Source organism: Rhea pennata, chromosome 8, assembly GCF_028389875.1.
Source record: "Rhea pennata isolate bPtePen1 chromosome 8, bPtePen1.pri, whole genome shotgun sequence".
NCBI lineage: Eukaryota > Metazoa > Chordata > Aves > Rheiformes > Rheidae > Rhea > Rhea pennata.
This window is the reverse complement of record NC_084670.1, coordinates 20,686,571-20,714,002: the sequence shown is the minus strand read 5'-3', so window position 1 is coordinate 20,714,002 and position 27,432 is coordinate 20,686,571. Positions and strand designations below refer to the sequence as shown.

Below are 27,432 nucleotides of genomic sequence, written 5' to 3'. Positions count from 1 at the left end.
CCTGCACCTTTTCTATTCTGTAAGATGAAAATCTTACCCTTCATAAAATGTTTGGATAGTCTCTCTTAAGAGGCACTGTTTAAGTGCCAAATATTGCTGGTTTATTTTTAGTGGGTAGCGATAGATGTTCTTAGCGGTATTTTAAAATCAAATAAACACTTTGTGGGCCCCAGCCTTCCACTAATTGGCCTTTACTTTGATCACTGAAAACCAATGAATGCAGTTTAGGAGTTCTGTTTTTACCATTTTTCTTCAGTGGAAGCCAAGGGGATGAGTAAGTACATAAATTAAGTCCCTTACTCACCCTGTGAGCTGCCCTCATTGAATAACAATTAAAATGATCTGACAGAGCAATGCACTAAATTCCCTCGCATCTCCTTATGTTGCTCTGGATATATCAAACACACGAGTGTTTAGGCCTATTAATGCTGTTATTTTTTATTAATGCTGAAACCAGAATTATGGTGCAAGTGTATAATTTCATCTTGAAATCAACGCTGAGCTGTGTGGCTGATCACAAGCAAGACTGATAAAAGTAGGTTTTAATTAACAGTCCTGTGTAATATATCTGGAGCTAGTAAAGGCCTCCACAAATCAGGATTATGCTTTTTCTGTGCCACAGGTAGTTTACATAGCACAGACATGCTATTATTTTACTTTCCATTAAGGCATTAACTCTTTGTCTCACTGTGCATCTTAGCTAGAGATGTAGCATGAGATTTCCCATAATTGTGAAGTTTATTTAAAACAAGGAATAGAGGAATAAGCCTTTCTCTAAAGTCAGCATCCATGCACAGTACTTCACTAAAGCCAAGGTATGATGAGCTCTCTGTTGTGGGGGTCCTTTTCTTTTACAGAAGACTAAATATTATCATGTAAATTTCATTACAGAAATACAGAAGAGTAAGGAACTAAATATTTAGAAACTTATGAACCTAGTTACAAAACCGTAATTACATGAAAGTGTTCTTGTATAATGAGTGCTTTACATCTGTCATCCAGTGTTTTAATGTCTATAGCAGTTATTAGCTGAATATTTCTATTATTACCATTATGGGAGCAACTGCCATTCTTGAAACTGATTGATGTTCAGGAATAAAGCACTTTTATTATATGTTGCCAGCTTCTGAGGACCAATCTTATAACCTACAGTGCCTTCAAAGGAGTGATGATACCTGCTCTTTCTGGAAATCACAGCTGAAGAAAGTAAAAGGCTGAAAACATTTTTTTTCCTCCCGAGAACTTTCACAGCATTGTACGCCATTCTGCTGCAAAATGATTATAGTATTTTATTCTCTAAAGGTGATACTGGAGGAAGGTAACTTTATGTACTTAAAGAGATGTTTGTATATAAGAAACTAGCACTTACAGTGGCTTGGCTTGAGGCAGTAAATTTATTCGATCTTTCATTGTTTGAGTGCAAAACAGTCTTCCCACAGGGTGTGACGGTTGCAAAGTCTCCACTAGCATTTCCTTAGTTTAATTTAGGGTCATGCTTCATCCAGACCAGTAGACAAATCTGCAGTTCCAAGAAAGAAAAAGGACAAGGAACAGAAAAGTGAACTACACAACCAAGTGTTTATCTTCTGAAGGCCACGCTGTCTTCCCAGGGCCTCAGCAATCTCTAATCATCCTTTGAGAGTTTTCAAAGGAGCAAAGCTGTCAGAAAACATTGCAGGCCAGTGAGCTATAAATGTTCCTCAGTTTGGGGAAGTTTTGCATGTATTTCCTAATTTTTCAGTTAATTTTATGTGTATTTCTTATTTAATATCATGAACCTCATTCCACCTCTGCCCCTTAGAGACTGATCCGTAAAGACAAAGTGCCCACCAGCTGCACTTTTCTGTTGCAACAGAAACTATGAGGAAATGGTTTTGGCACCTGGGAGAGAGGGGCTGTGCGGCCAGAGAGGTCACACAGTGTGTCTTGGAGCCAGATTTGCTTGTGATGTTGAAATGTGAAAGTAGATGCATATGTGAGACAGAGAGAGCAATAAGGAGGCTCAGTTATTTATATTTGTTTACATTTCCATTAAGATGTGCACCTTTTGGCTTACAGAAAAGGATGCTTCAAAAAAGGAAAAATAGAGAATCCTACAGTTCTGGTATTTTCTTTATGGAAACATGCTGTAAACATAACTGGTTAGCAAATTTCTAAATCCTCTACTGAGTATAAGAAACAGTCATAAAAAATTAGGGCAAATTTCCAGGCTTCAGTATTACTACAGGTCTACAAGAGATATGAAACAGCAGAAATATGATGAGATAGACTCTTCTCCTGGACAAACGCAAGGACTGAGATCCAAGCAATACTGCTCATTATTTCTGTGTCTAGTGTCTTAGGACTGTATGGAAATATTTCTGGTGAAACATCACTTGTAAAGGAAGTAGTTGTTGATCTTTAGTGCGTGTGTGAGTGGAAGACTTGTTTGCCATGTTTCCAGAGGCAAGCTTCTGGTTTTTTTCCATCAGGACCACAACGACCCAGTTATACTGAGCAGGCAGCAGAGTGCTGGTTCTTCTAGCTTCTTGTGCTTCTCTCCTAGAATAAGCCACAGAAGGAAAGGGCTGCTAGTGTGGCAATGCCGTACAACGTGAAGTCCAAGCTCAACCTCTGGGAGCAAGTTCACATACTAGAAGTGGCAAGTTCACATACTATGTGTTCACAAGAACACATATACAAGAGCACATACAGGCTAACAAGAAGCTCCCTATAAGTTTAATTGCCTTTCAGAGAGTTGGAAAGCTACTCCAGAATCCCTCAGGTCCTATATTAGGGTAAATCAGCCAAGTTTTGGGTGCTGCAGAAACCTCACAAAATATTTCAGCAGGGTGGGGTGGGAACCCAGCTGTTCTCCCCTGTCTCGCAGTTTGATCCTCAGTTTATAACTAGACCTGTAAAAGTCAAATCCTTTTCAGCCTTCCGTATGAACAGCGCTCGTTTTTGTTCTTGTTCATATGAATTCTTGTCTGCACAGATCACTTTGTGTCCAACTCCAAAACTGGAAAATGAAATTGTCAGAAGCCCCCATACTTTGCACCCTTTCAAATCTCTACCTTGGCAGCAGCAGCTTGCTTTCCAAATATCTCAACAGACTCTGGTATGGCCCTTTTTTCTTTCCAAATGGTGATATAGCCCACCAGCTTACAGACACATGCAGATTCCCATGTACAGTCAAGGTAGATAGTTTCCATTTATTGCTGGGAGAAAAAAAGTGTCAAATAACTTCCTACTCATCCTATGGCAAGCAGATGAGTAGGGTTGTATGCTTCAACTACCTTAGGTATAGCTATCAGTTCTACTCTTGATTTTGTGAGTCTTGAGAAATGGAAAGTGTTGAAATAAATGACTATGATACACACAGTGTTGAAATAAACATTTATTTTAACACATTGTATGTGATGAGCCATTTATTTTAACACTTTTCACTTGAAGTGTTGAAATAACAGGTTTTATCAGGGGACGTGTCATCCACTGTTTTATGTATATGTGAATATGGAAATATATCTATCTACTGAGTGTGCGTGAATATGTTCTTACACAGATTATGTAGGTATATAATATGTAATAATTGTATGGTAGACGTGTGTGAACATACACACGCTATTGCACAGGTGTGTACAGTGTTTTCAGCTGGAATAGATTGATTTGTTTCATAATATGTTTGTGTTCATATTTTCTATGTGTTTCTTTTTATGTTTTATATATCTTTCTATAAATATATAGGTACAAACAATTTTATATTACTGGATTGTAACAACTGAATGAAATGGACAAATTGCAGAGGTAGACGAAATAAAATACAAGCCTCAAAATGGTCCAAGGCTGATAATGAGTTGCATAAAGAGGGAAAGAAATACTTTATTTAAGCTTTCTAAATGACTTGGACTTATTTCTTTAGTTTGCTGTAGTTTTATAAGTTCTGTTTCTCTTTCTGTAATGAACTTCCTATAGATGGCTATCAAACAGTATAGTTCAGGTTTTGTTAGTAATAAAAATGTAATATTTTTATTTTTAAATATACTATAGGAGTCTCAAGACTCTGGTCTGCAGTCAGTCCCCACTCTTCCAGCATGTACCTGGACATACTGAATTGCCTTTGTATGTTTAGAATTATGTATGCGTTAAAGTACATGCATAGAAACAAACTCACCATCTCCTCACTCCCTTCTTTCCAGCACCATGGACATGTTGGCCATGGCAGTTGTTGTTCTGAAGAGGGTTAAAGCCAGTTCAAGCAAAGGCAGCAGTGCCTCTGAGAGTGACAAATCTGTAAACTTTGGGTAAATAGCCACAAATGCTTCTACTAGACTTTGAGTTAAACATATCTGCCTCTGCACCGAAATAAATGAGCACTGAGACCTACCATGTATTAAAGTGAAACAATCACATTTCAGGGAATGGATTGCCCAGCAGAGTTTACCAGGAACTCATTTGTCCCACTGATGGTTGCAACTCTCTGGTCTGCTAGCTGTGGACAGTGTTTCTCTGATGGTCTGTCCCTTATGCAGTTATAGTTCATGTGCATTTTTGCCTTCTGTTATGCTGGGAATATACCTCAATTATTAGCACTACTTTTATATTATTACTATTGCATTATTAATATTTATTTTATTAGCACTACTACTCTCAGTGACAGGAAAGTTTTGTCTTAGTTCAGTGGAAGAATTCTGTGCAAGAGGTGCCTCACCTCCTTGAAAAATATGGTATACTCAGCTTGACTGTCAGCAACAGCATCAAAACAAATAACTCCTCTAAGTCATGAAGACAAGCTATAGTGAGGCAATCGGGAAATATGTGTATGTATATGTATATATGTATTTAACCAATTAAAGAACATCTAAAAGCACTTTGTGGCAGATCTTCTGGCGTGAAGTCAAACCAAAGCGGGAAACATGAATGAAACTAAATAGTGATCATCTGATAAGCTGCAATAGCAAGTGTTTTGCAAGGTTTCAGACAGATCACTAAAAGTATTGATTTTTAGTGGATCTGTAGTTTTCGATGAAAGAACTCCTTTGTTAGAAAACATTTAACCAGCTCTTCCAGCAAATGTGAAACAATTTGTTTCTATCCTCTCAGTTTTTCCTACTGGAGTATGAAATGAGTGAAAATTCCCCTACATCTTCCTGGATAAATAATATTTACAGGTAAAAAAAAAAAAATGTATTTTTTTCTCTCTCTTTCTGTGATTCTGATATTTTTTAATTGAGATGAGTCTCCTATGACTGCTAAGCATTTATTGAAAAAGCACTCTGATGATTTTATAAACTTTCAACTGAAAGAACATAAATAATATTTAGTAGAAATCCAGGAAGGATAAGCATAAAACTTAAAAAGGACACTTTTTTGTTTTGTTTTGTTTGTGTGTTTGTTTGTTTTTGTCTGTGCTTATGAATATTCTACTATTTCTTCTATTTCGGTAGAAGTTTTGCTTGATGGAAACATGAAGCAAAATAATTACTCCTTTTTTGAAGACACATATTGGACTTAAAGCCATGGATATTCCGTGGAGAAACAAATTAAGTGTTAGCTTTGGAAACATAAAAGGAAGAAGCAAATGATTATTAGAGAAAATATTAGCCCACCACCAGTTTATCAGGCCATCAATATCCAAGATAGCAATGATATAATTGCAAAAAATGGGTAGAATGTAGTCGTTCAGTATTCATCTTCATTGTATTGAGCTGAACCTTTGCCACGGAGTGCGTGATGCTGGCATATCACCCTTAGGAACTGCCAGTGAACTGGAACACCAGGCAGCCAGGGCTGGGAAGAAGTGGCGAATGGTTATAGAGGTATCTCATCAAACGAGTGTTCCCTTCCATGCTCTGTCTGGCAAATAAATACATGATTAAAAGTTTTGGATGGGAATACCTAGAGCCTTGGTAAATAATATCTAATTTATTAGTGAATTTGGCAAGTGACTGTTAATGCATATGTAGTGATGGACCGAACAGGTTGTGAAACAGATAGGAAGCAGTGAAAGGTCACTTCACCAGATCCTGGCCTGAGTCAGAGACACTGAGCTGTGCACTGTAAAGTAGGGGCAAGGTCCGTCTTGAACTTGCTGTTCTGGCATATCCTGTATTTATAAGGGCACTGAATATTATGTGTCCCATTTTGGGACTTCGTAGCAGCTGTGTGAAGCCTTTCTCTCTAAACATGTCTGTTCGTTGGATTTTTTCTGCATATAAATGCATTCACTGGCCATTTTGAAGGATGTGCCTGCTACACTGTTTCATTAAACTACTGCGTTATCGGGTAATTGTTTAAACATAATGCCATAGCACTATCAAAAGGAAAGGTGAACTAATGGCATTTGCAAATGTCAGGGATTATCTTAACACTTTTATTATAGTTTATAAAAAGTAGGTTCAGGGCATTCCATGGCAATTATTTCCACAGAAATTGGTTATTTAAATAAATTGCTAATTATCTGGATATGACAGTATTGAAAACCCTGCTAATGAGTTATTTGATAAGTGTAGCTTATGATGGCCACCTACAGGTGGGAGAGAGAAAGAACATATAGAATAATTGCAATCAAAAGGAATGCCATGCAAATGAATAACAGATAATTTTTCTGAACTATTTACAAATATAGATTTATATATATATATATATATATATATATGTATGTATATATACATGTGTGTGTGTGTGTATGTGTATATAAAAAAATACTTTGATCACTGGCACTAGGTAGCACATACATTATGCAGGAAATGTCTTGACTCAGAATTACATGTTCTGTATTTGCTTTTTTTTCCTAATCCCCAAACTTTCTTGTCTAGTTACTCTCTGCAATATTGAATTGATAATCTACAGTGCCTGAAATTTCCCAGATCAATTCCCTTGCATAATGTTTTTCCTCTCAGGTCTGATACTTGCTGTCATTGGTTTCTTTTGTCATTAGCTTTATTAATTTTAACAGTTGGGAAGATAACAATGTCAGCTGTCTTCTGAGGATGTATTTACAGAGACAGGGAGGGAGATGTTGCTTAGATTATTTTTTCTTTTTTTTTTTAGCAGCAGATGCATAAAAGTATTAATCACAATAACGGCTATGTTTAATATCAGTTTATTTTGCTTTGTGATATGTAGGCTTTGTGGTAGAAATCTGACATTAATTTATAAAGAACTGCAGTTTAATATAATGCATGTGAAAAATTTTACTTTACATTGCATAAAATGGTGAGAATTATGACCCAGTTTCAATTTTATGCCACCTACTAAGCATAGTTACACAAATTTACATTTATATTAACCTTAGATATGAGCGTTTGCTTTTCTTGTAAATCCGTTTCTTTCATTGATATGGAGTTTGATAAAGACCATTCAGACATTTTCAAGATTCAGGATCTGTACCGACAACTAAAATGATTTATCTGAGTTTCATTCGTTGTTTTTACTGCACCTGGATCATCTTTTCCTAAAGGCCCATTTAGAGCTACTGTAAGTATGTGTTAAAGATTCTTTAAACTGCCACACTGGTACAAAGTATCGCCAGTGAGAAAGCAGCCAAAGTTCAAGATTGCTGAGAATAAGTGATTTTTTTCCCATTGGCAGGTCGTTGTGATTAAGATGATCTGAACTGTTTCTGCTCAGAACTTGCAATGCTACCGGGTTGCTGGAAGCTTAACACCAGGCGTTCTCCTTGATGAAGGCATTAAATCTGGTGCTCAGGCTTCAATTTAGTCAACATTTTTGGCACTCAGCAGGACTGAGTCCTTTAGGGACTCCAAGGGCTTAGGAAGTCTTAAAAAAATATATGTCTTCTGGCATTGGTAAAGGGTTTTCTCCTTCCAAAGGAAAAATAAATGACCAAGCAAATGTTATGTAGAACACCTGTCATCAGTTATCAGTTCACTGCCATCAGACTACCAGTACAGCTCTGTCTACCTGCACAGACCAAGGAGAAGCATTATTTGACATATGGTCTGCTTCTCCTTCAAAATGATTTTTTTTTTATTTCCTCAATGGCTATCTTTTTTTAGGCATGAATAATCTGACTTCTTAAAAAAAAAAAAAAAAAAAAAAAACTTTTATGGCAAGAAAAAATCAGAGACTTTTGCATCATGTAATTATTCTATTGTTTAAGTCTAGGTAAGAGCAGGTATTTGTTTTGTAATGAGAGACTTGAAAAGTAGTTTTCAACGTACGGTAGCATGTCATTTCTGCCACATATTCTTCTGTCTGTCTTTCGTTTTCAAATCTTGTTGCCCTACTTGAGGCCTGGATAAATGGTCATTGTTTATTAAATCTCATTATTTTACGCTGAGATAAATGATAACTACATTTAGTATCCGGTAGCAGCTATAACGCTACTGTCAAGAGAATACCATATCAGCAGTTTCCCCAGCTATTGGTGCTGAACTAGTGGAATTACAGGTCCCAACATGCCAAAGTATATTGTGGATGCTTATTTTTTAGATATGAGCTCTCTTTCAAATGTTTGCTAGATTTGAACCTCAGCGTCTTAAGTTTCATTGGATTTACCAGATAACATTCTACCAATTCCTTTTAATACTTACAGTTATTTCAAAATTTGGCATTAAATCTGCTTTCTTTCAGCCTTTTAAAAACTCTTTCTGCACCAATTTCTGTAATGGAATTTATTGCCTTTCTGTGGTGCTCTTGTGAAAATTCTCTTGGTTGAAAAATTCTCAATTTTACATTGAATTCACTGTCCATTTGCTTTTTTTGTGTGTGTGTGTGTTTGACTTCACTGTATTTTTTTATTCTTTCTTTTTTGCTTTAATCTAGAAGGTTGTTTCACCATTTCACTAGGCAGTAAGATCTTCTATCACAAGTAAATTGCATGGTATTCCAGACCAACACCTTCTGTTACCAAAGGGGAGGCTTCTAGATAGCTGGTCAAGAAATGCTTAGAAGAATGGCTGCATGTTCTGATGTGTTCTTTCCATATGCTTTAGACGACCTCAAATGCTAAAGAAAAAGTGCTAGGAAGACCAGTGACACCTCAGGCAACCCTCTGGTTGTCATTAGAGCCATTTATTTACTCTCATCAGAAGCACTCTTGAAAAATGTCTTTAAGTTCATTTAGTTGAATTATTGATTAATGGAATGCTTTTGCAATTGTATCAAGTTATCACTAATTTACTAATCTCCAAATGTAATAACTCGTATTACGGCTATCAAGTGCAGCTAGTACTAAAAAGTGCCTATGTTCCATAATATATTCAAAGACTCGTTGCCATCTCTGCTAGGCTTCATCAAATCATATGCTTGATTTCTTCAGGCTGAACGAAGGCCTTTCTGATCATCTGTTGTGCTGGAACCTTAAATAAACTGTCATTTGTTCCTTTTCCTCCACTGACCATTGTACATAGAGGCATTCGTGTATGTGAGATGTCTAGTTTAATCATGCTGAAAAAAAAAGAACAATTATATTCTGGAAATATTCTCTTGCGGAACTCATTGCTACAAGATACCAGATCAAGAGTCTATAAGGCTTAGAAACTGATAGAATACAAACTCTCAGAGTTACATTAGGGTTAAAAGAATGTAAACCTTTATGCCTTGAGATAGATGGTCATTTTTAATGCATGCAGATTGGGGAGAAATTTCCCTTTGGGCACATAATTTCAGAGCTGTGAACTTCTGTACTCTTTCAACCTTCTCGAAAATAACCACCACATCACAGTGAGATTCTGGAGTAACTGACTCAGTGGCTAAAAACAACATAGCAAGTCCTACACTCGCTTGAAGCCTCAATTTCAAACACTACATTATAAAAGAATTTCATGAACTGATGTTTTTCATTCAGATTATTTTCAGTAGTTTTGGTTGTGTGATGTATGTCTTCTTGTGTATGGCCTCCAAAAGATTTTATAAAGGAATTCATTAGAGTAAACATTATGGTTCCATTTTTTTTTTGTCTGAAGTCTTTATCTAAGACGAGACCATCAGTTCTGTCATATTTGTTCTTTGGACAATAGTAGTCATCCTCATTCAGAGATTCATTCTGTTCCTCTCAAACTCATTACTATTGATCTAGCTCAAATGATGGCAAATATTCATTAGTGTCCAATGGAAAGTTGCTCTTCATCTCCAGCTCATTTTTGTGATCTATTTTGCTTCTTTAAGGCAGTTTTATGAGATTTCTAACTGTCATTGATTAGCCTGTAGTTTCCCCCCAAAATGCCCTGCTAGTGCGTTTTGGGTTAGGCTGCTCCTTTTTGCAAATGAAAGTTTAGATTCAGAAAACAACATATCCCTGTGTAGTCTCCCTTAAATTAGCAAAAAGTATCTGTAAAGCTTGCGAGCAGCCATGATCACTGATGTGGGCATTCAAGAACATCCGATATATGTTGACGTCAGGGTGAAGAGACCCTTCTTGACCAGATGCAGAATTAAGTTATTGAAGAAGGAGGAAGTGTTGCCCCGAGTATATAGTAAGCTGATGTCTATCCTGAAGCAGCAGAAGATACTGCAGCCCAAGAACAGAATTTTTTGCTGAATCTAGAGTAGGGGGCGAATAAAGACTGCTTAGCTTTGCTTTTGGGTGTGGATCTGTATAATATTGATGGGCCAGGATTGTCTGTGAATTCCAGTGCCACCTGTGTCAGAGCTATGTTGAAGAGGCAGTGATGTGTTGCTAAAGGCAATGTGAGCTGAAGGAAAAGTATTTTTAATGGTTAAGACAAACCAAATATTGAATTTGTATAATGGAAAAATACAGTGACAAACAATCTTCCTTATAAAGTAAAAATGCAGCTTTCCTATTTAAAACAAACTGTGACAGGTTTTATGACCTGAAGTTGTTCTGTGGGATCGTTCTGCTCATTCTTCATGTCAGCCGTACTGGGGAGGTCCTAGCTGATGCATGAGCAAAACAGAGGATAGCTCTAGACATCAGAGTCCTAAGCCAACAGAAGGCCCTTCGTAGGGACCAATGAAAGTCTGCTTAAGGGGAAGTCAGCCAACATGGATGGTGGAGAGAAGGTAGATGCTGGACTCAGACGGCCAGGGCTGTTTGAAAAAAGCAACTTATCCTTCGGTAAAGACAGTCTTCTTAGATTAAAATTCTGGCCAGCAAACTGCAGCACTTCTCTCTCTGAAAGGGTAGCTAAATGACAGGAACACAGATCATTTGGGTTGAAGAAGGAGCTCTTATCTGAAGGAAATGAGGATGACAGGCATCTAAGCAGAGGGGTGGTGATGCAGCAGCTACTTTTTGCTCATTGGTTCTTTTCCTGCACTTCCTAATCACAATTTCTTCCAGTTGCTTTGTCCATTGCATTGGTTTTAATTTCTTTTCTTCATGACCATTTGCCCTCAGAGAAGGTTAAATCTTTAAAGGTTAAAAAAATTCTCACGAAAAATGTTCAGAAGTATTTCATATCATGATATTCCCCCAAGTTACCTAACACAGTGTAAGAAAAGTACTAGCCTTCCTAGTGTAGGCTGACAGCCAGCCATTTCCTCTGGGAGTGATATATCCTTCCCTTACAGTACCATGTTGTTTTCCAATGATAAGATAAAATTATCCTGAAAGTTCTCTAAATAAAGTAGAATTTTTAATAATATAGAAGTTGCCTAGAGAAATCCCAACTAGCCTAAAAAATAAATAGGTGAATATATCAGCTGTAGATCTCACATATCAAGTAATATGTGCTGCACCTGTGTGTATATTTTTAAATACTTGCATACTATCAATAGTTTGTAGCCAAAGCAGATGCATTGTTGATATAGTGTGTTGAGATTTTAATGGTAATTCCTGTAAATGTACCAGGGAGTTGTCTGATTTGACTTATATATACCATTTTTGAAAATGTAAACTCAAATCTTGCAGATACATCTATAAATGAATATATTTTACTCCTTGGAATTTGACTGTTATGCTAAGGAATAGTCAAAAGTGGCTTACTTACAGGATTACCAGAATCTTTGAACATATCCAAAGGGGAAGCATATCAAATAATACATGAAATGTCATGTGCAGGTGAAATACTGGTTTTAAACAATTTTTTAGTCAGACATAAATAAATTGGATGTACCCTCTTACTTGTGCAACATGTGTTTCAAAGAGCAACCTGATCCTTTATGTAGAAACGTGGATCTCTTTGTCTACTGTGTACGTTATGGGACAGTACTGCTTTGTTTCAGACATTGCTAGTCTTTGTTCTGAACATCTGCTAAAATGTTCAAGCCAGCTTTGCAACGTTTATCCAAATGTTTCTGCAATTTTAAATTTATTACACTCAAATTCATAATAGTTCACAAGCATTGATACTACTTGAAACCCAGCAGGCATCAATTTATAAATTAGTATTATCTCTACCTATCAGAATTAGACATTAGTTTCTGATATTCCTTCCATGAGGGATGTGCAAATTACATCAGAGGATGTTCTGACGTTCCTAACAAAATATTCTGTTTTTCTGTAGGGAATGCCATTCGACCCATTGCCCTCCGTGCAGTGTCTGCCATAGCCCGTGCTCTTCCAGGATTTCCCATCTTAGCAACTGGAGGAATCGATTCTGCTGAAAGTGGGCTCCAGTTTCTGCACAGTGGCGCTTCTGTTTTACAGGTACCTTTTTTTCTTTAAAATATGAAAATTAAAATGACCGTAATTAAAAATCATAATGCATCATAAAGATTTCCTTTCAAACAGTAGCGTAGTGGATTTATTATGCCTTTGAAAAGAATTTCCATGTTTTCAGCTCCATGCTTCTTGCTAAGAGATATTCACTTCAGACGGAGTAGTAAGAGTTGCCAGAAGATGGCTTTGGGTATCACAGTACCAATCTGGGAAAAGACTAGCCATCAGTATGTTAAGCTTTTTCCTCTAATCTATAGGATTTAAACTTCAAATATTTATCCCTCATCATACAAGCAAGTTTAACACAGAGTTAAGCTTGACATTCCCTGTCTGCTTCCTTTATTCTCAGTTTTTGTCTTCTACAAAGATGCTGTCAAGGGGAGGGAATTCCAAAGAGCACTGCTTTGGTCCCACTGGGAATCAATTTAAAGTAACTCTTCTTCATCCAGGATCTTGTGTCCTTTAAGTGTGTTTGCTGCAACAGAAGATATAGAGCTATAGATATGGTGTGGGCATTGCAGCCCATTCCTTTGGAGTGAGACGTGGGATAGTATGCAATAGTTGACGCTGTTTACCGTGCCTGTTGGGTTGTTTTGAGGGTCTCTCTGATCAGACTGGAATTTAGATTTAGGTTAGATAGCTCCTGTCATGAAAGGGAGCCTTGGTGGTCTGTTATTATGGGCGTCAGCTGAAAATGCAGCCCCTTACCTGTTCCAAATAAGATGTGAGAGCATCATTGTCTGCACCATATATGTTGCACTGGTTGGTAAGGGCAGGTGGTAATTACATTATATTGTTCCATTACATTCTGGCAGATACTAGTCCCCTTTATGTGGAGTTCCCAGCATAGACAACACAGCAGCTGTGGATCTGGCGAATATCGGCTTTGTGTCACTCCACAGTATGCAACTGGGATGATTTAATTCCCACAATCCATTTCCACATTAAAAATTAGATTCAGTGAGACCATCCTTACTGCACAGTTATGGTGACTGCTGAGATTAGTTACGTGTTTCCTCTGTTGCAAAAAACAAAAGCTAGGCCAACTTAATGTTTTGATTTGGTTTATTTTTTTATGCACATGGAAGTTAACATCTGTGGGAACTGAAGTAGAAGGCTACTATCTCTTTGTAGACTTACTATGTTCGTTGGCTTTATTAATACCATTTCCTATTTTTTTTAAAGTTTATATTAGAATGCATCAAACTCTTCTTTCCCATGAACAGACAAAAGATCTACCTTTCTTACATAATAGTCTGAAAGTTTCTTCCATGTAAACATTCAGTAGTGATACAAATTACAGAACAGCGTTTGTCTACAAAAATTCAGGATTGACAAGGGAACATTTTTAGAGCTGTACATGCATTTCATTTCTTACTGCTAATAGAACTGCAGTTTCGATTGCTTCATCAATAACAATGTTATGTGATCTCAGCTACACAGAGCAGAATGATTCCATGTCCTACATCTACTACATCTGGTTCTTGATGGCTAAAAATAAGGGTTGTTTAATGAGATTTATACATTTGTCATTTTTAAATACTATTACGTGTTTATATTTTATTATTTCTTTTCTTCTGTGTTGGTTTGCCCCAAAGGAAATGGAAGATTCTGAAACACAATTTAATGCAACCTTCCCAATCAGTGATCAAGAAAGAATTTTGGATTTATGAAACATTTTTAATTTTTATTTTCTTTATGCTAATAATTAAGTTCTCTGGAACTGGTTTCCAGAAGTAATTTATGTATACTGGTCTTGACTTGCATCTGTACTGGTCTTCTACCCTTTAGAAAGCCATATAAGACTTAACTCTTTCCAAAAGAATTTTCTCCGAGATAGTGAGAAACCTCTGTCCTGCACCTCAGGTTTTTCCCCAGTTTAACTTAAATCAGCTATGAAACTAATTCTTCTGTTTCAAACCTATCCTCTGTTTGAGTGGCTTATTTCTGTTTCACTAAAATAGGGAAATCATTTATACTAATCTGAGATAAGTAGATTCTAGAACTGGTGCTCAGGCAAGGATCTGAACTGGTTTAATTACATCTATTTAAAAATAAACCTTTAATAAAGTCGATGCAAGATTATGAATAAGTAATTCCTTCATCTCAGAAAAGGCAAATGGAAGGGAGCATAAACAGGTAATCTGTATGGACAGTCTTACAAGGAAGATTCTTGACCAAGACTACTGTGAAACTTCTATTTGCTGGTCAGACTAGCTATGTTGTGATAGCTAGAACAAGGCAACCTCATCATTATGATTTTGAGAATCGATGCTGACTATTTGCCTTCCTAACAAGGTCATGCCAACATCCAGCTATTACACTTTTCCCTGAATCTCAATTTCTCTATCACCTTTGTGAGTTGTACTGGGTCATTGCGTCAATGCCCCATTCATTTCTTCTTCAACAGTCAAAACCTCTGTAGTTTACTGTAACAGTTTTGACAGTTCACTTACAGTTTCTCAGTACCAAAATATATAGCAAGTTCAGAATTTGGAGATAACAATCCTGAATTCTTGAATCAACAAATTCTGAATGATTCAATATAGGAGGATTCAGTGTATTGCAAGTCAGTGAGTTAAGTAAGTGGAAGCTGGAACAGTATCAGGGAAATGAAATTTATGTATGCTTCCCCTAGTCTTGTCTTAAGTATTTATTTTGGACACACTTGGAGATGGTACTGGATGGACATTTGAACTGACCTATTACTGCCAATCTTATGGTTCTATATCATGTTTCCAAAACCATGGATGCCCTATGAAAGATTTATGCAGAGCCAGAAGGAAGGATTTGGAGGATCCAGTAGAGCGAGGATTTGGACAAGGCTGTAGCTCTGCACCTCAGCTGTTCTAAATAAGCTATAGTCTACTCATCTGCTTGTAGCTGAAAATCTAGAAGTCATTACTGCCTCTACTATCATTGCTCTGTTACGCAGAATATTGCTTGGATGTTTTCTTTTTAGCTGTGTTTTAATGGGGTAGGGAATGTCAGTTCATCCAGCATTTAAACAACTTCTGTCTGATAGTGCTAAGCAGCACAGATTGTATTGATCCATCTGCAAAGCCTAGTTAGAGAGCCTAGGAGAACAACACTTGTGTAGTCATTATACTCCCCTTTGTTTTTCCTAGACGAGAGTCCTGTGTCTTCTCTGCTGTGAGTGGATGATGTTGATGAGCTAAGAAAATCTGAAGGTTCTGTGTGTGTTGATTTAATTGCAATGTGGCATATATCTTAGAGAAGGAGGTTTATGAATAATAAATGTACCACCATTAAAAAGCAGGATCAGGTTTCCACTGCATCTATTTCACCACAATCACTTCTCTATTATTTTTTCCAATGACTTTTATTTTTAAAATGTGAGGATAATTTTCCATTGACAAAATCAACTTATGCAGAAATGCAAGTCTGGAGTCACCTAGGAAGCCATATTTTTAATATATGCCATAACCAGCTCAAGTGGTATTAAGCAGGTATTAGGGAATATACAGCTATATATGCAGGTATATATGGTCTGTGCAAAGAATCTCAAATTTTGATGTGTTTAGTAACTGAATGTGTTTTATCTCTTCCTTTAGAAGACGGAAGGCAACATTTTAGCATCTTTACTGACAAAATATTCTCACATAAAGCTTTGCAGCAGATGTAGAAAACTAGCTGGATCATTGTAGTCAGTGGTATCTGAAATTAAAATTTACAGCAGCTGAACAGAGATTTCTTCCTCTTTCTGTACTTCTGAGGCAGTTGCAAAAATATTTACTTTTTAAATTTTTCATTAAAAATGCTGACACATTTCAATCATTCTTCAGCTGATTCCCTAGCACTGTATATTTTTTGTAACATACTCAAATCCACCAATCCCTATTCAGTACAAGCATACAATTTAAAAAATAACAACTTCATCCATGGAGAGCCCAGTCCTGCACTCTTTGCATACCCAAAGCTCTAGAGATGTCTAGCTACATCTTTTTGAGGTACAATTTATTACAGTAGGCTTCCAGTGAGGCTGAAGTATTTCTTTCTTTTAAGTGAGTTTTTTTTAAAGCTCCAATTTATCAAGATAAGATGTACATCGGATTTCTTGCATCTTTTGCATCATGTGTGTGATTTACCATGTCACATTCATGGTTTGTTAAATTTCTGCAAGGCTTTGAAGCAGACGCGTATTATTCAAAGTCATCTCGCTGTAGGAAATTAAAAATGGAGACAATTACAGAAAATTCCAGTAGAAAGAGAAAATGCATTATGGAAAAAGCAATAAAAGCACAAAAAATATTAAAGTAAAAATCACTTCACAGTAGCCTGAATGATTCAATTGTAGATCAATATTGTGTAGTTAATGCATTAGCAGTAGAGCATTAATTTGCAATTACCGCAGGTGATCTGATCCTCTGTGTTCTGTCCATTGACATAAATGACCTTTTGTTGAAAGAGATTCTACAGTCATTATTTCTAGCAGATGTAACAAAAAAAAAGCCAGAACAAAGGAGTACTTTCTGAAGTATACATTTTTCATTGTAGAGTCTCTTAACTTCATACTCTGGCCTGGAATACTTTTGTTAATCTTTAATATTAGTCATTAACTTGAAAAGAAGTTCTTCTTCTTCTCACAAAGATTTGTATTCTTACCGCATATGGAGGCCACACACGTCTCTTGCTGTTCCAGCTTGGGTGTCTGTAATGCTCTCTACGTAGTTACACCGTTAAAATCAAGCCCAGCGCTGCTTTTGCGGGTCCGCCTCCCCGAGACCCGGCCGGGAGCTCCCTGCGCCGGGAGGCAGGGCCGGAGGATGGGGCAGGCGGGGCGCCGGGGTGGGCGTCGTGCCCCGGAGCCGGGCACGGAGCGCGGCCGGGGCTGCCCCGCGCCCGTCCTCCTCGCCCCCGCCAGGCCCCTGTGATACCGCAGGCGCTTGATGAAGAACAAAACCCGATCTGCAAGTGTGCTTTCTCAGGACAGAAAAGCAATAGGGACGCAATCTGGCTTCTGCAAGATACGATCTCCCTCCAACACGGAGCGCAGTTGTTTTTTATGAGACTACTTGTTTTTTTTGTAAGGTTTTCAAGGAGAGTTGTGGTTGGTACCTCTTTGGAACCAATATCTCTGGGGATTCAGGACATTTTGATTATTATTTTTTCTCCAGCAAGCTTTTTACTGAAGCATTTAACTAAGGGGTTTTTATAACAGCAGGATGGCCCTTTGTGTGTGAATAAACAAGCTTTTCCATCACAAAATAGTGGGAACTTGAACTATGAGAGGGCATTGTTATTGTATTTGTGCAAATGTAAAATCCTGTGAGGAACCCTCTATGCGGTACAAAATGCCCTGGGTACCAGAAAATAAAAGCAAGGTTCTGAAAATATAATCACTGAAATGCTAGCAAAAAGCATGAAGTAAATGTGTGCTGTAATTATTTACTATATTTTTCCTCATTTGAATTCCTTCCGTTTTTCATTAAGGTCCCTGATGTAATTTCTCTATACTTTTTATGGCTACAGAGCTGCAAAATAGAGAGCTGATTCTCACTGCACTTAATTAGTGTTCTTTTAAGCCCATCTCAATGTCCATTCAAGTCAGTGGAAACACTGATATTAAGTGAAGATTAGATGAGACCAAAAAATTCTTATTCAGAAATTACTGCTTATGCTGTTTAATGGTATGCAGAGAGAAAAACCAAAACACATTGAAATCAAGGAGTGATGTGGTGGTAAAGCAGGACCAGTGTAACTAATTCCAAGTTAAGTTTATACCAAATACACTTAGAAGAATTTAACTTTGTTCTGTAATGAATAACAGGGATTCTGAATGCAGAGGAAGAGCTCAGTCTTTCCTGGGATCCAATTTCAGTTCTGTGCAAGGAGAATGATGTCAGGTAGCTGGACACAAGTGGGACTGGTGTCGCAGAACAAGGCTGGGCTTTTCCCACCTCGGCTAACAAAGAGCTGCCCCTGTAATTGCCCCTGGACAGTCCTTACCCTGCAGAACTGGCTGAACAGTGGCTATAGACTTTGCTTTATGTCGGCAGAAAGTTTTCTTTTGGAGAGTTCTTCATTGGCCATTAAGCTGCGAACGGCATGAATATTCTGGCACAGGCTGTGGCACAGAGGATGGAAGAACAAAACCTTTCTATACAGGGCTGCTCATGATACAGAGAAGTTAAGATGTTGGAGTTAGTTCTCCCACCGCTTAAATTGATGCAAATGAAAAGTAGCTTGCCGGATGCGGTGGAAGGCCACTAAAATGATGCGAGTGAGGTGAGATTCAAGGAATGGCTCTTTACGTCTGCCAATGGTTTTAAGAAAAGAAAATACCATTTAAGGCAAAACAACTTTTTAGATTCAAGTAATTTGATTCAGGTAGACTATAGTTTCAGCCTGTTTTCCTAAAGAAACACTGTGTGTTGGTATGTCGTTCTCAATATCCTTAGTTACATTCGAGCTTTGTGGCTATTTTCATTCCCATTTGTCAGAAGAATGGAGGTGTTTTGCTCTAATAAGTTCTGAGAAAACAAAAAAGCCAGGCAGAGGAGAAAACTTTCTTGCATTCCTTCAGTGCAGCAAAGAACGTGCAAAGTTCACCTTTATTAGACCTCTGAGAATCCATATGGGAAAGCACCATTAGGAAAGTATCAGCCACGGGAAAGGCTTCAATTGGCAGTCACACCTTATTAGACGTCAGAGTACCCAACCGCAAGACACAGACCTGCTGGAAGTCGGGTATCATTAGCTCCAGCGCTCACAGAACTGCATGCTTTAAAAAGTCTTCAGTGAATGTGACACTGGCCGGAACGGCCCTTCTCTGCAAAGCTGAGGCTTACAGCATATAGAGAAACAAAAGAGAGATCAAAGACCTGTTTGAACGTGTCAAAATAAAATGAAAAGAAAAATGAATGTGAAGGAAAAGAGTCCGGACAGAGATACTTAAGAGATCATTTCTAATAGACTGTCCATTATTTTCTGCTTTTTTCTTAGCTGAGTGCTAATTAGAGAAACTCAACCTATTTCCAACTCATTTCTTTCTTTGCTAATAAAAAAACATCATTAGAGGACTGCCACACCTGCTTTGTTACAGATACTTGAGATGGAAATGGCTAATTACTGGTGAGAATTTTCTGTGAGAATTCCTTTCACTGAAAATCTGAATTTGACAAAAAATCCATAGAAACATTTTGGTTTATCACTGGATAAAATATCAGGTTTAATAGGGTTTTATCATTGATTTGTAATTTTATTATCTTGTAATTTTTAATGAAAGTTACAGCATTCAAATCAGCACTTTTTTAAATTGCAGACTAAACAGAGCTTTTTATTTTGTGCAGTTTTGCAGTAGTTTTACATTGTTACTTGAACTGCTTAAGGGATTTATCTATTAGCTTTCCTTTCTTTCTGCTCATTTCACCAGCTAGTAAATGAAGTCTGCATAGATAGGATTGTTATTTCATAAATTCGTAAGAATGAATTCAAGCTCATTCCATAACAATAGCTATTTGTCATTCTTATAAGGGATTCTCATGCAAAGTAGGTGTAACTATCACTGAATGGTAATAATTATTTAATAACATTTAGGTCTCAATTGAGCTTCAGATCAAATGCTGCCCTGTACCAGTCAATCCTAGTCTTTGCAGGCGATTTCTTCCCTGTCCATGGAACTGTGCATGCTGAGGCCAATTCTCTTACCCCTTCTGCCCAGATCTCTCAACCTCCTTCGCCTGGTCTGGTGGCATAGGGAGTTTAAGGGTTGAGGAGGCATGAAGAATAATTGCTTTGGCAACACTCTCTCCCCTCCACCTCCCCAGGGTCCACAGTACTACCTCTTTTCCAAAATCTGGTACTGCTGTTGCTATTTTTAATGTGGATTCGTACTACTAATTGCAACCGACTATCTTATGTGAACAAGAGGAGAGCTGTCCTCCCTCGAGATAAAACCACTTGATGTGTATTCACATCAAATAAGTTTAGTTTAACACTTTAACAAAATAAAAGCAACACAGAGATGACTCTTCAAAAGAGGCTTAGTTAAGTGTTGAAGTAGTTGTGGACAAGTTTTATTTACTAAGCTCAGGTTGTGTTCGTGCACAAGGATAGCTTGTCGTAGACTGTTTCTGCTCTGTACTAATGTGTAGATGACTGGAAATTGAAACAGAAAATGTACCCAACTCCTTGTTGGATATTGAAAATGTAAATAGAAGGAGGGATGAACACAGTGGAAAATTGCCGAGTTTCTTTTTGCATTACTGACATTTCTGATAACTGCTCATCGAATTTTCTCCTTTATTTTAAATTATAATTGTTTTAACTACAGAGAACTTGTTTTCCTAAAAGGGAAAATGTAAAGCATTCAGGATTGCAAAGCTCTGTCGTGAGAGAAGTTTTCTTGGAAACACAATCAGTCCTGCAAAGAAAATACGCATGTAAGAAATTTTCCATTTTGTATCATAGCAGCTCCATTGATCTTTCAGTCACAGGATGTAGACAGCAGTGAAAAGAAGAAAGGGAGAGAAAGAAATGGAAGATATGGTTTGCTCAGGAGGCATGGTGCTGGGGCCCATCCATGCATAGCTGTATGCTTCTGCGCAGCTGAGGTTGGACCCTGTGCTGCGCAAATCAGAGTTTGACTGAATGGCCGGGTGACTGTTCTGCCAGTTTTCCCAGCAGTAGAAAAATCTTTTCTGCACTGGAGGGAGAAGGCAATCTGGGAATGTGAGCCCTGGTACTTTTTGAAGTGTTTTTCCAGCTACAACATGAAGCCCCCTGACACAGCTTGATCTATCTGGTGAGAGGTCCTTTCATCCATGCAATTTGAATGAACGAAACAAACAGAGAAACTGCTTTTCTGAAGCTTGCAGTACATTTAAAAATGGGTTTAACTTCCCTCAATATCTGACTTATGTCACTGTTTTCTTGCTGATATTTATTATTTGAACAGAGATAGGTAAAACAATCCCCAGGGAAATGTGGAAGTGGGTTTTTATCTCAGATACGAAGGACTCAGAGGGTCAGAACTATTTTATTCACATGAATCTCACTCTTCAATGGTCACAGCAGCTACTGCACGAATTTGTACAGGCAAGCTGATAAAGGATGAAAGTAATTTTAGCTGAAATAAAATGTGAGAGTACTAAAGGGAAAGACTCACAAGGATGAGGGGTTAATCATTGCAGGACTGAACTGAGGTTTCGGAATGGAAAAATTGCTTTTCTGTTTGATTTTAAGGGGTTTGCAGCTTTCAAAATTCTGGTCACAGGAGGATGTCCCTCAGTGGATGGCACTCATTAGAGTTTGCTGGAAACTTTTTTAAGGAAACTGTTTTTCATTGACAAATTTCATTTCATCAAAATAGGTCTGTGTTCAAGTCCCTGCTGTGCCTGATTCAGAGTGTTCTGGGGTGAAAAACTCTGAAACTTTAACCTGGATCTCTTATGCACTAATGACCCTGCATATTACCAATAGATTTATTCTCCTGTGGTATAAGAGACTGCAGGAAAGCTACATAGAGAAAAGTCAATGAGCAGGAGATAGTTATTCTGTCACAGGAAAGTTTAAGAATGAAAGAAGTTTTTCAAGTTAAACTGATAATGGAAAGTCTAAAAAATTGTGGAGCTAACATATTTAAAAAAAATATTATTGGGGTGAGTCAAAGTTTTGTTTCAACCATTTCAAAGCGTATTTTAGTTTTGACCTTTTCATTCCAATTAACTTAGATAGCAAATCAGACATTTTCAAATTAAATGGAGCTGTTGCATTCCATGTTGTCAAACAGCACATATTGGCAATTTTGAAACATTTTCCACACATTTTTCAGAACATTTTTTTTTCTGAACATTTTTTTTTTCTGAAAAGCGTATTTGACTAGAACCACTCGATTCTAAAAGGGGATGGGGAAGCTGACTGACTCTAGCCAAGTGAGAATGCAGTTCCTGCTGTTTAATCGTATATTTTGTTTCTTTGCAATTAAGGATATGATTCCTGTATGCATCCATGTGATTTTCCGTCAAAATCGTAAAAACACTATTAACTTCTGACTAAATAGATTGTGTTACTATATGACTTTTAACATCAAGTCACCAGATCTGAGCATTGATATCAGCAGATAATTGCATCATGTGCATCAATTGCAGATAAAAGCAGCACTGACAAGCGGTTGATGCCTGCTTTAGACCTGTCTTTGGAGGACTTGGAGGGCACAGGTCATGGAAATGAGCCCAGTAAATCTGCATCAACATGGCACAGCTACTGATGCTATACTAGAGGCTGCAGAACAGTTGAGAGGTCTGAAGGATTTCATTTTCCACAACAGTACTTGTAAGAGAAGTGAGACCTTTGGGTGTTAATAAATGAAATGAAATATGAAGTGATATTCCACATGTATTTAAGGATATTTGGAGAGACTGTACATGTGATTGGAATGTTTACACAGAAGAAGTAAGCTCATCTGCTTTCAAAGATATCTTTCATATTATAGATCTATAGTACAATGATACAATTTGCTGCAGATGACTGATTATGAGGTTGTTTCCCACACACCTCAATGCTTAAGGCGTGTGAAATCATACTTGTTTTCTTAGGAAGGATGATGACAATCAATGCGTTTATCAGTATGTGGGCCCACCTACTGCATAAAGGCCCACTTTGTAGCTCCAAGAACTGAAGGAATGCTTTAGTGAGATAAGGAAACATAGCCTTTCCTCTGGGGGTGGTTGACAGGAAAAAAAAAAAATTATTGAGGGAGCCACCTGAAAATTGTAAATTCTTGTGCATTTCCCCTCTCAAAGACATGGGATACAATATTACATCATCCAGAGCCCCTTGATCAGCACTAGTTTCCTACTCCCAAACTCCAAATTTGCTATTCAGATACATTAATTGGAGGAGAAGAACATGGAGAAGGGAGAATCTATCTGAGCAGGCTAGGAATGGATACATTGAATAACATTTGTATAGCATCCCTTAGAGTGCTCTTATCCCCTGTCATGCCATCATGTTGAAAGTGGCTAAAGTATTCTAGACTTTTTTCTACTCCCTCGCTGTAGGCCAGTCAGAGTTTGTTGTCAAGAGCTGCTAGCAAGCAAAGAATGAACAAAATCTGTCTCTCGTTCCCCCAAAATCCAGCACTTTAGGAACTCTACCTTAGCTGGGGAAGCTGCCACCCTGGTCCTAGGCAGGCTTTCCAGTGCAGCAGGGTGGCAGCAAGCTGCTGTGGCTTCAACACAAGCTGTGTCAGCCCCCAACTACTGTTTTCTCCTTTCTGTAGCTGTGCTCCCTGCCTTGATCCTCTCTAAATGTCAGCTTGACTCTGCTGAGCACCATGTCAGTGTTATGTTGTCTTACTCCTGAGAAGATCAGAGCTTATCACACCAGCTTGTCTTTCATAGCTGGAGACCTGCTTTTCCTTTTAGCTCATTTTGAGCTCTGTTACGCAATGACATTAACCTATACTTTTGATTAGCATGATGCTTTACCTCATGCTTTAACAAAAATATTTAATTGCTAACAGCTATTGGATCTGGCCATCCAATCATTTTTCTGTAGCTTTCTTAAAAGTGCATGTGAATGGTTGCCTACCCTGAAGAGCCTGGAGTTGTCAACATCTTTGAATTGTTTTCTCCATGTAGTCCCTTGGGTGTCATCAATAAGCCTTCAGATCATTAGCACTTCAAGTCCACGGCTCAGTAAAGGAGATTATGCCTTTTATCTCACAATTGAGATATTTCGTAAAATACTTGAGTCCTTCAAATTGCTTCCTGAAAGCCATAGTGGACTTTGGACAAACAATAGTTCCTAGGTTCATATGTATTAGTTCAATTCTAATGTTTTAAAAAAGCTATCAGCCATTGTGCAAATCACTCCTGCATCTTGATCCAATATCTGAAGCCTTGTTAAGTAACATCCCATCTGCTAACCTGTATAGCCAGAGCCATTTAAGCAGCTAATATGAATAAATCAAATCATTCCATCTGTACTGTATCAATATTTGGGAAGCTTTTTATTAGTTTTTGAATTTGTCCTTTAAAACAAAGAATACCAATTTTTTCCAGAGTGCACCACATTGTCTGATAATCGACTTCCCCTAACATTCTTAATCCTACAACCTTCCAGCAAGAGTAATTATTACTGATAGGGAGGGATAATTTAGGCTCTGTATTTAATGTACTGTCAAAGCTTAGCAGGACATGAGTAGGAGGAACCATAGTTAAAAAGACAGCCTTTCCATGAGCATTGGTGTCATGAAGATTGCAATTACAGCAACCAGTCTCAGAGATTTTACTTGTGTGCATGCTCTCACACTGTAGCACTTCCACGTTATTATGAGTACTAAGTCAGCCAACCATTGTGTACTGCTTTTTACTTTGTAGATCTGGGCACATCTGTATCATTGTAGGGGCTAGAAAGCATGCATTTTCATGCCCATGGGCAATGGATATGCAGATTGCGCTGCCTGGAAAGTTATCCCTATAGCTGAGCCAAGTTTTAGTTAGTTGCTACTGAGAATAAATTAAAAGTTATTTGTATGTCTCACCCAGATTAAAATCACACATTTACCCACAACAATAAAATTAGTTTTCTTAAGGTTGTCAATTTATACATATACGCACTCAGGTATGACTAGGACTCTTCATGAAGCACCTTGTATTTCTTTATGATTTTGGTCTTAGTCAGTCTTAGCCAATAGACGCAATCAAAAGAGCAGTGGCTGCAACTATACATTAAAAAACAGCCCAGAGTAATTCATAAATGTTTTTCTAAGAGAAAGGCAGATTTATGTCTTTAATAGTTTTCAGGAAGAATTTTAATAGAAAAAGAAAGCTTGTATAAAATGATGATAAATAATGTTAAAGTTGAATGCATACTATCATATAAAATCAAAACAGCTAAATAATTCTTTTGCTTACTATTTGGGCATATCAGTAAAATATTTCAAAGGAAGCCAACCAAATTAATGCAAAAGCAAAACCGTTAATCCATTGTAAAGCCTCTCACAGGTATCTCAGAGGGATAGTAGTTGTTTATGCCCTTGTTATAGTAAGAATATTAGAAAGTGTAGAAGTCAAAGGCTGATTTCCTAATAGGATGGCATTTTGAAAGCTATTTTATTTAGAGATTTCTATGCAGTTTAGAACTAAAGCTGAAATAAGTCTCTGTTTTGGGGAGAAGCAAGATGACATTCTGCTAAATGCTAGAATTTTATCATTTGAAGAGAAAAAAAGCAAAAAGAAAGCAGCCAGCAAGACCTAGGAATATAAAAGCGTTTGAAATCTCAGGAGTTTAAGTCAATGCACTGCCACAGTTACAGCACAGATGAAAGAGCCTGCTGTCTCAATTGCCAGGAAACTACTTAGAAACTCTCACTTTGATTTTTTTTCTTTTTTTTTTTTTTTTTTTGGTAGTCCGTTACATTACCACTAAATGCAATATATGGGGACATCACTGCTTTGATGTTCTACAGCTTCAGCAAATGGAAACTAATATGGTAGAACAGTCAAGCTATGTGATTTGCGTTTGTATATACAAATATATACCCATCAATCTTCCTACTTCCAGACTGCATATCTCTACTACCCATCTGCCTCCATACTGTTACTTTTGTTTTCTTAAAATTGACGATTACTTTACAACCATATTCTGAAGAGAGAAATACATATATTTTGGAGTGGAATAAAAATAAATTTTTCTCCAAGCTATTGTCTCTTAAACTAACTACCATGAATTCATTGTTGGCATAGAGTTTCAGTAGTGATTTGCGACAATTGAGAATGGGAGCACAAGTGCTGCCAGGCACTGCAGCATTCTCGTTCTCATAGATCTAATTACACTGAGAATACTTGAAAAGCAACGTGTTACAAAACATAGCAGGCCTGATTCTTTGACCTGCTGCAGGCTTCAGCGCTGTACCAGCAGTATATATGTTATAGACAACGATCTCTTTCTTGTGGAATGTAGTGTAGGGAAGAACCGGTAGGAATACGTCTAGATCTGCTTTACTTCTGCTGAAGTGTTTGTCCTCTGCTTCCTTCCTGCAGAGGAAATAGGAAGAACGCAGGTCGGGGCTGGCGTGTGTTGTTGGCACCATCCCATTGTTCTCTACCATCACATTTCCATCTGGGATCTTGCTATGCAATCTGGAGTATCATGTGGAGAAGGTAAAAGAGTTGGGCAGAGAGGAACCTCCTAAGGTTCAACAAGGGCAAGTGCAGAGTCCTGCATGTAGGGAAAAGTAACCCCAGGCACCAGTACAGGCTGGAGGCTGACCTGCTGGAGAGCAGCTCTGCAGAGAAGGACCTGGGAGTGCTGGTGGGTGACAAGTTGACCATGGGCCAGCAATGTGCCCTTGTGGCCAAGAAGGCCAATGGTATCCTGAGGTGCATTAGGAAGAGTGTTGCCAGCAGCTCAAGGGAGGTGATCCTGCCCCTCTACTCAGCCCTGGCAAGGCTTCATCTCAAGTATTGTGTCCAGTTCTGGGCTCCCCAGTACAAGAGAGACATGGAGCTACTGGAGAGAGTCCGGTGTAGGGCTACAAAGATGATCCAAGGGCTGGAGCATCTGCCCTATGAGGAACGGCTGCAAGAGCTGGGCCTGTTAGCCTGGAGAAGAGTGGGGGGGGAATCTATCAATGTGTGTAAGTACCTGACGGGAAGGTGCCAAGGGGATGGGGACAAACTCTTTTCAGTTGTCCCATGTGACAGGACAAGAGACAATGGGCAGAAATTGAAGCACAGGAAGCACAGCCTGACCGTGAGGGGGAATTTCTTCCCTGTGAGAGTGACGGAGCACTGGACCAGGTTGCCCAGAGAGGTTGTGGAGTCTCCTTCTCTGGAGATGTTCAAGGCCCACCTGGATGCAACCCTGTCTGACATGCTCTAGGTGACCCT

General features: G+C 38.1%; 1 protein-coding gene across 1 annotated transcript in view; it reads left to right on the top strand.

The window, feature by feature from the left end:
• Nucleotides 1-27,432, top strand: part of DPYD (dihydropyrimidine dehydrogenase) — a 342,976-nt gene that overhangs the window by 262,240 nt on the left and 53,304 nt on the right. The window contains exon 19 of the mRNA XM_062581637.1: nt 12,417-12,559. Within this exon, the coding sequence (XP_062437621.1) occupies nt 12,417-12,559 (143 nt within the window). The remainder of the gene's footprint in view (nt 1-12,416; nt 12,560-27,432) is intronic.